The following is a 9,411-nucleotide window of genomic DNA, read 5'->3' as shown; positions in this document are numbered from 1 at the left end:
CCCTTTCTCCAAGACTTTTGGCCTCTCTCTCTCCCACGTCTCCTTCTCGCTAGGAGACTCTTCTTTCTCCCTCGCCTCTCTCTCTCTCTCTCTCTCTCTCTCTCTCTCTTTTTCACTGACCCCATTTTGCACACACTAATTAATGGAAGTTAGAGGCATATTATCAATATATATTTTTATCCATATACGAGATGCTAACTTAGGTATCAGAGAGTCTTCGACCCCAATAGAAAACCCTCTGACCGTGTTCTTATTTTGCAGGAATTCCATTGACGTACTGAAATTCAACTTGTAGCTCGACCATGAAGAAATATCGCTAACGCTAACACTTCGGACCAAAAATTGCATCAACAATAAGCATAAAAAGAACATAAATATTTTCAAAACATCAAGGAAATATTAGCATTGAACCTTATGTGATAGTTGATTTGATTGCATTAAATGCTTAGTGAAAGCTTTTGTTTTATTTTGTATTCATAAAAAAATATTTTGTTTAATTTACTTTGTATTTTTTAAAAATGTTTAGAATTATATGAGTTTTTATTTGCATTGAAATATAAACATGCCAATAAATTAGTTTAATTAATGCTATGACCGTTTAATTATATTTCAAAAAAATTTCTTATATGAGATTTCATTAAGTTCAACAATGTACTTGAATTTTGAAATATAATAAGTATAACAGCAATAATATTATAAACTAATACTTTGATAATCAATATCCATAGGTTTTCTTCTTGGGTTTTTGCTATTATTTTCATTTTAAACTACTCACGAGAGAGTACAAATATTTTAACATGTTTTAATTTAAATGGAATAAATTAAAATTAAGACTTATTTTAAAAATATAATTTTCATTTTTCATTTTTTTTAAAGAATATCTAACTAGGACGAGAATAACCAGGAGAACACCTAGCATAGGCTAGCATTTCCCTTTTTAATTCATTTGAATGTTTTTATGGAAAAAAAATTTTCTTTGTATGATTTACTTGAATACTTTTTGGATTTTTTTTGCTTTTGAAGGCAAAATAAGACACAAATTATTTGATTGTTGTCCAAAAAAGGAATAGAAACATTTTTAAAACACCAAATAGATAATTAAACATTGAACATGACGTGAAATGATTTATTTAATTGTATTAAATATTGTTGGGTCATGGATCTGCTATTGAAACCCAATGGACTCCAGACCCGATCTTGACTAAATGGAATATCCGACAAGGCCTCGGAATAGCTTTCCCCTAGAAGGCCTCGTAAACCAGCGCGGTCTCGGGATATGACTCTGAGACCGTCCCTCGGATAGCAGTCAGATGTTAGATCCGAGACACTACACCGAATGCGAATAAATCAAAATACCAAGGGTAAAGTTGCCATTATACAGTGAAGGATATGCAAAGATTCAAACTCATTTCAGTAAACATTATCCTACATTCGAAAGAAGTGTTCTACAAACAATCTCTGTACTAGCGGGATAAGAGGCTATTCAAATTCAAAAAGGCAATATAATTCAAACGAAGGCTTTACTACCTCATCCGAAGATTCCTCCCTTATCAGAATAACTGCAAACCAAATATTCAGGGATAAGAGTCCCAAGATATGCAGGAAACAAACTCTACTCCATGCCTATAAATACAGCTCTCGATTTCCATCAAAAGTAAGTGCAATCCTGGCTTTGAAAACTTTGATTGCTTAAACACTATTTCCTCAGTTTCTAACTTAGGCATCGGAGTTCCCCCGCCGGGACACCACTGGGGGCTCTAATCCTATTTATTCTCTTCTGTGTGTGGTCTGAAATATCACCGAAGCCGATCGCAACACCTGAAGGCGTGCCACGTCACCATCCCGAAAAACTGTGTATCAACAGTTTGGCGCCGTCTATGGGAAGACTATTTCCTTCATTTTGATCAATTTTCATTATTCTAGGTATGGTGAATACACGTTGCCAATCCGTACGATAGCCCGGTGTACTTCCTGGGGCTACTGGAGCTCCTCCAGAGTTAGTAGATTTCATGAAGCAGATGATTGAACCCATGAAGGCTTTGCAGAAGCAGAACGAAGACCTCGCCACAAGGCTCACGATTGCCGAAGGGATTAAGAGTGGGAGGAAAGAAGGACAAAGAGGCAAGAAGATAGGCGCAAGAGGGAAAGACGCGCCGAGATCCATAGGGGAAAGAGGCCCCGAGGTTTCAAGGAAGAAGACGAAGTAAGCTCAGCTCAGGCCAGCCATCATAATACTGTCCAGAACGAAAGGTCTCGTCATACTAGATCTCGAAGGGAGCAGTCTATCCGCCAGGAGGACTGTCGCACTGAAGGGTATAACGAGAGCAACGTTAACGCCGACTTGCAGGAGCTTAAGAAGAAATGCGACGAAATGGCTCGTCAAATAGCTGATGGCGGAGATCAAACCAATGTGGGTGAACTTATGGAAAACACAAGTCTCCCCTTCACCCCTCGGGTCATGAATTTTCCTCTCCCCGATAAATTCAAGATGCCCCGAGTCAATCTCTATGATGGCACTGGGGATCCGATTGAACACATGGAAGGTCTTCGTGCGCATTTCATTCTTCATAGGACCCCGGACGCAATTTCCTGTAGGGTTTTTCCCTTAACTTTAGCAGGAGTAGCTAAAGATTGGTTCGGCAAGCTTCCAGCGAATTCAATAGATGATTTCAAGACTCTCGGGCGTCTCTTCTTGAGTCAGTTTTTGGCTACCCGGAAGAGGAAGAAGAATCCGGCTTATTTATTGTCCCTTGTTCAAGGGAAGGAGGAGTCACTAAAAGAGTTTATGCTCAGATTTAACCAGGAGAAGTTGATGATTGAAAATCCTCCCGAGCAAATAGTACTTGATGCTCTGATGCATGGAATAAGGGCTGAAGGGCCATTGATGGCCGAATTGTCGAAAAGTACTAAGTTAGTGACTCTCGGTCAGTTTATAAAAAAGGCTGATGAGTACATTAATCAAGAAGAGACCGTCAAGGCTCTCATGAAGAACCAGAAGGAAGAACTCGAAGCCAAGGGTAGTAAGGAGAAGGTAGCACTGGCAAGTACTTGAAAGAAGGAGGAGAAGAATGTGAAAAGGTCGGAGAAGGTGGCCCCATCATATCCTAGAATGGACCCTTGGAAATTGCAGAATCCGAAGTTCACTCCACTAAATACTTGTATGACTGAAGTATTCATGGAGATAAGGAAGGATCCTGCCTTCAAATGGCCAAGCAAGCTGAAAGGCGACCCTAAGAGACGTGATCCTTAGAAGTATTGCGAGTATCATCGTGATCATGGTCATTTAACTGAGGAATGCATAACACTGAGGCAAGAGATTGAGAATCATATTAGAAACGGAAGGTTGGTGAAATTCCTAGCGGGTGAGAGGAATCAATGAAGGAATGAAGAGCCTCTGTTACTGGAAGGAGACCGAAAAGCTCCCAAAAACCGAGAGGCAAGGCCAAGAGAAGATCGGTATGCTGAACCGGTCCAGGACCAGCAGGCGGAACCAAGGCAAGACAGAGAATTCCATCAGCCACGCCATCAGGATGTTGTAAGAGAGATCCACACCATTTCGGGGGGATTGGCAGGTGGAGGAGTTTCTAGTTCATCTAAAAAAGCCTACGCGAGGAAGACAAAGGCTGATGATGAAGTACTGTCGATAGGAAGACCTTCAAAAGTAGCAAAGAAAGAGGTCATGGCTATATCCTTCTCTGAAGAGGACACTAAGGGGGTAATCTTCCCCCATGATGATGCATTGGTAGTTACTTTAACGGTTGCCAACCATAAAATCCACCGAGTCTTGGTAGATAATGGTAGTTCGGCAGATATTCTGTACTGGCCAGTCTTCAAACAGATGGGCATTGACCGAGACAGGATACAACCGTTTGATGCCCTATTAGTAGGGTTTGCTAGGGAATAAGTTCGACTGATGGGATTCATCTCCCTCCCGGTTACAGTAGGGACAACTCTTAGGCAGTCCACAACTATGGTGGTCTTCTTGGTGATTGACCGACCATCAGCATATAATGCAATTATCGGTCGACCGTCCCTCAATAAGTTGAAGGCTGTGACCTCAACTTACAATTTGATGATGAAATTTCCTACTGAGGAAGGAGTCAGAGAGTTGAGAGGAGATCAAGCTGCAGCAAGAAAATGTTATAACATTTCCCTCAAGAAGTCGGAATCTGCCTCTTTGACGGTCAGTGTAGTGGGTAGTTGAGCTAAAGATCCCCTAAAAGGGGAACCTGCCGAGCCCTTGGAGGACGTAAAGCTGGAAGAAGGAAAGGTGGTGAGGGTAGGAACACAGCTCACCTCGGCAATCTGAGACTCTCGTAACCTTTCTCCGAGAAAATATAGAGGTGTTTGCATGGACTCACTAAGATATGCCGGGGATCAGCCCCGATGACATCCTCCACCAACTCAATGTGGACCCAAGTATGAAGCCAATAAGGCAGAAGAGAAGGAAGTTTGCTCTTGAGCAGAATATGGCTATCGCCGAGGAAGTAGAAAAATTGCAAAAGGCTCGGTTTATAGAGGAGGTAAATTATCCCAACTGATTGGCTAACGTGGTGCTGGTCAAAAAATCCAATGGGAAATGGCAAATGTGTGTAGATTTTACAGACCTCAACAAGGCATGCCCAAAGGACAGCTTTCCTCTGCCACGCATTGATGCATTGGTAGACTCAATAGCTAGATATGGTCTGTTAAGCTTTATGGACACTTTTTCTGGCTACAACCAGATTTATATGCACCCAAAAGACCGAGAAAAGACCACATTTATCACTGAACGAGGCCTGTACTGCTATAAGGTTATGCCTTTCGGCCTAAAGAACGCAGGAGCAACCTATCAGAAGCTGGTCAATAAGATGTTCCGAGACCAGATCGGTCGTAACATGGAAGTATATGTTGACGACATGTTGGTGAAAAGCGTGTTACAAGAAGATCATGTAGAAGACCTGCAGGAGACGTTCAGAACTCTGAAGTAGTATGGGATGAGATTAAATCCCGCGAAGTGTGCGTTTGGAGTGGCCTTGGGCAAATTTCTCGACTATATGGTGTCAAACCGAGGAATAGAAGCTAATCCCGAGAAGATCCAAGCAGTTTTGGATATGCAACCACCAAAAAATACAAAGCAACTTCAGCAATTGACGGGAAGAATTGCGGTATTAAATCGGTTTATCGCTCGGTCGACTGACAAATGCCTACCATTCTTCAAGATCCTAAGGAAAGCATTTGAGTGGTCTGCAGAATCCGAGGAAGCTTTTGAACAGCTGAAGAAGTACCTAACAAGTGCACCTTTGTTAAGCAGAACTGTTCCAGGAGAGGCATTGTATCTATACTTGGCTGTCTCCTCAACAGCTATTAGTGCTGTCCTTGTCCGAGAAGAAGACGGGATTCAGAAACCAGTATATTTTGTAACAGAGCATTGAGGGGAGCAGAAGAAAGATACCCCCAGATGGAAAAGTTAGCATTTGCCTTAACTATTGCTTCTAGGAAGCTACGCCCATATTTCCAAGCTCATACTATACGAGTCTTGACCGAGTATCCATTGAAGAAAATACTCAGAAAACTAGATCTGTCTAGCTGACTAGCCAACTGGGCAATCAAACTCGGAGAATTTGACATTGAATTCCTACCAAAAAATGCTATCAAGGGACAGGTATTGGCCGATTTCTTGGCAGAATTCACCAACCTACCTGTAACCTAAGAATGGCAAAAAGATGAGACGTGGCTAGTTTACGTAGATGGATCCTCTACAAGGAAGAACAGTGGAGCCAGTGTTGTAGTAATCACACCAGATGGAGAAGAATTATGCAGTTCCCTGAAATTGGAATTCAAAACCACCAATAACGAAGCCGAGTATGAAGCAGTTTTAGCAGGACTCAGTTTAGCCCGAGAGCTGGGAGCTGAGTTCGTTGAACTACGAAGCGACTCACAGGTAATCATTGGGCATATCCGAGGAGAGTTTGAAGCCAGAGGAAGGAAAATGAAGCAATATTTGTCAAAAGTACAGATGTTACAGAATGCATTTAAGAAATTATGTATTATGAAGATCCCAAGGGAAGAAAATGAAAGAGCTGACCAGTTAGCCGAATGGCGTCGGCAACAACTAGCAGCACTAAAGGGCCAATTCAGACTTTAGCAAGACCTGCTGTAACTGATACGGTCTCGGTCTCGGTCTTGGTCTCGGTTACCGAGACTATACCAGAATGTCAGAGGAGCATATGGGAGTATTTGGAACAAGGAGTTCTCCTGTTAGATAAGAAGTCAGCAACGCAAGTCAGAACTAGAGCTGCCAGATTCACCATCATTAACGGGACTCTCTACAGACGAGGCTTCATGCTACCACTCCTCAAGTGAATTTCCAAGGAAGAAGGTGACTATGTCCTTCGCAAGATTCATGAAGGAATCTGCGGCAACCACTCGGGAGCAAGAATAGTGGCCCACAAAGCAATCAGGGCCGGTTTCTACTGGCCAAATATGACTCGGGACTCAGTACAGACAGTCAAGAATTGTGACAAATGCCAATGCTTCGCCAACATTGCAAAGCAACCCCTAGAAGATCTGAGTTCAATCTCTTCGCCATGGCCTTTCTCACAATGGGGGGTGGATATAGTAGGACCACTACCTCGTGGAAAGGGGAGTGTTCGGTTCGCGGTTGTAGCAGTGGATTATTTCACCAAATGGGCAGAAGTAAAGGCCCTAGTGAATATTACAGCCAAGAGCATTGAACGATTCTTATGGAAGAACGTCGTATGCCGCTATGGTATTCCACATGCTTTTATAACTGATAATGGGAAGCAGTTTGCGAGTCATTCCGAGAATGGTGTGCAAAACTTCATATAAGAAACTACTACTCCTCCCTAGCTCATCCCCAGGCGAACGGGCAAGTAGAAGCCACCAACAAGACAATTTTAAAAATTCTGAAGAAGAAACTTGGAGATCGGAAGGGAGATTGGGCAGATGATCTTCCAGAAGTTTTGTGGGCATATCGAACAACCAAAAGAGTACCTACTGAAGAAACCCCGTATGCCCTGGCTTTCAGGACTGAGGCGGTCATACCAGCTGAGATAGGTTCGGGAAGTTACCGAGTCGAGTCCTTTCATTCCGAGACTAATGACGAAGGGCTCAAACTACACTTGGACCTGCTACAAGAGAAGCGGGACCAGGCCCAAATAACCATGTCAATGTACCAGGAGAAAGTAGCTCGGTATTTTAATGAAAGGGTCAAGCACAGATGCTTCAAGATCGGGGACCTGGTTTTACGCAAGACCACCATTGCTACCAAAGACCCTGTGGAAGGAAAATTAGCTCCAAATTGGGAAGGACCCTACAAAGTGATTGAGTGTAAAAGGGCAAGAGCTTACTACCTTGAGAACATGCAAGGAAAGGCACTCCCCAGGCCGTGGAATGCCGAGCACCTCAAAAAGTACTTTCTCTAGCTTATTTCAGTAAGGTGATTCTAGTTAATTGTCATTTCATTCGTATTTTTCCTGTAATTTTTATTACATTTTAAATAAAAGAATCTCCTGAAGTTTCAATCGCCTTTTAAACATTTCAAAGCAAAGTAAATTAAAATTACCCTCAGGGTAAACGATTGAAAGAAGGTTAAAACTTGCAGCCTGTAAAGGACGTAAAACCTTCAAACAAGGTGTGTCCAAAGATGGCTAAACTAATGACTTGTAAAGAACATAAAACCCTAAAAGGGTGTGTTCAAAGAAAGTCAAACAAGTAGCCTGTCAAGAGCAGAAATCCTTAAAAAGAGGTGTGCTCAAAAAGGTTAAATAAACTTCAAAAAAAGTAATTTATCAAGAGCATGTTCAAAAAGTATTGCTAAATTATTCCAAAAAATAAATATAAAACACTTCATTAAAATTGCAAGTTGTCATTTACAAAAGAACCAAATGTACTAACTGCTTTATTACAAGCAAAATAAATTTTAGCCCTCTTTGGGGTCTACAGATGGAGCTTCAGAAGCAGATAGAGTCTCGGCACCATGACCAGAGGCAGTCTTTTCATCACCTGAGGACTCCTCAGAACCTGAAAACAGCTGATGAGCAAATCTATTGATCCCCTCAGCATCAGGCATCAAATCCGACCCGAGACTGATAAGCAGTTTCAAAGCCTTATCGAAAATAGGAATGGTTTCAGGTTTGACCATATCAAGGTCGATGGTGCGAGCAGGGTCCTTGGTCCAAGACCGAAAGGTCTCAAAACCGAGAATGATTCCACCAGCCCAAGCACTATCCCGAGTCCAGGATGCATACGATAGTTGTTCCAAATAGTTAAAGGACAGGGCCTCGGCCTCTTTAAGTCGTAACTTCGTCTCTTCAAGCTTTCCTTGGAAGAATTTAAGTCGCTCCTCAGCAATAGCCTGACCTTTGGTAACTTCTTCAATTCTCGTATTTTGGCCGGTAGCCTCCGCTTAAGAAGCCTTTAACTGCTCCAAGACCTCCCCGTGCTTTTCCTCAAGTTGATGCAGGTCCTCCTTCATGATGGAATGATCCTCTTGAAGCTTTGAATGATCGGCACGGAGGGTCTACAACTCGGAAGATAGAGCCGAGATCCTGGACTCGGCTTGTTCAAACTCAGTCTGAGCCATCGACTGTTGTTGGCCAAGAAGGAGCAGTTCTTTGTCTTGCTGAGCCAGCGTATCCCTCAGCTTAGCATTTTCAACCCCAGAAGCTGCAAGCCTGCTTCGAAGGCTCTTGGATTCTGAGGCGGACTCCTAGAGAAACTTCCTTAAGTAGCAGTATGAAACTACTGACTTCATAACTCCCTGCAATAGATAAAGTTAATCAAGCAGAAAATGACTAAAGCAAAAAGAAAGCTTTATGAAGAGTAATACTTACACACAATTGATTGAATAACATTGACTCTGCCATACCCCTAGCAGAGATATCTCGTTCACCCGTTAAGCTCTCTTGGGGGAACCAGCTCTATTAAAGCTTGAAATGGGTTCCCCAACAATTGCCCACCAAGCCGAGACAGGGGTTCTCCCACAGTCCATTCTACATTCCGAGGCTTCACCAGGGAATAGCCTGAGGCCTCGTAACAAGCACCAACCTTGGCCTCAGGAGCCGGTGTCGGAGCCCGAGACAAAGCCTCTAGAGCAGAAGCCAGGACCTGAGTTTGCTCCTCGGCTATCGGGGACATCATCCGAGGCCTCACTTCTTCCTCAGCATGCGATCTATTCTCTTCCGCATCCATCCTTATAGAGCTGTCCGAAAACGGATCAACTAAAAGGTGTTGAATCTCGGGACCAGAATGGACCGGTAACATCGACTCCACAAGAATAGCGGTAGTAGCAGCAGCTCCAGGGGGATTTAAGGGGGTTGCCGTCAAAGGAGCGACAGCAATCGGATGGTTAGCAAGAATGTTCTGATAAGCAGATACAGGGGCCACGTCAGGCTCCGGGTTCACCTT

General features: G+C 43.0%; 1 protein-coding gene across 1 annotated transcript; it reads left to right on the top strand.

The window, feature by feature from the left end:
• The first annotated feature begins 2,030 nt into the window (after positions 1–2,030).
• Positions 2,031–3,904, top strand: LOC148584911 (uncharacterized). The gene is made up of 3 exons (XM_088517576.1): positions 2,031–2,203; positions 2,266–3,044; positions 3,408–3,904. Exons 1-3 carry the CDS (start codon positions 2,031–2,033, stop codon positions 3,902–3,904), a joined length of 1,449 nt encoding a protein of 482 aa, XP_088373702.1.
• The last annotated feature ends 5,507 nt before the right edge of the window (positions 3,905–9,411 follow it).

Source organism: Corylus avellana, chromosome 6 (genome assembly GCF_965113065.1).
Source record: "Corylus avellana chromosome 6, dhCorAvel1.hap1.2, whole genome shotgun sequence".
Lineage (NCBI taxonomy): Eukaryota > Viridiplantae > Streptophyta > Magnoliopsida > Fagales > Betulaceae > Corylus > Corylus avellana.
The sequence above is the reverse complement of the archived record's forward strand: the minus strand, read 5'-3'. Positions and strand labels throughout refer to the sequence as shown.

Excerpts from the sequence above, each read along its gene's own strand:
- LOC148584911 (XM_088517576.1), top strand. The coding sequence starts at position 2,031 with ATGAAGGCTTTGCAGAAGCAGAACGAAGACCTCGCCACAAGGCTCACG. Across the intron at positions 2,204-2,265 it reads GTTTCAAGGAAGAAGACGAA|ATCTCGAAGGGAGCAGTCTA; the intron begins GTAAGCTCAGCT and ends TCGTCATACTAG. Across the intron at positions 3,045-3,407 it reads GGAGAAGGTAGCACTGGCAA|GAGACCGAAAAGCTCCCAAA; the intron begins GTACTTGAAAGA and ends TGTTACTGGAAG.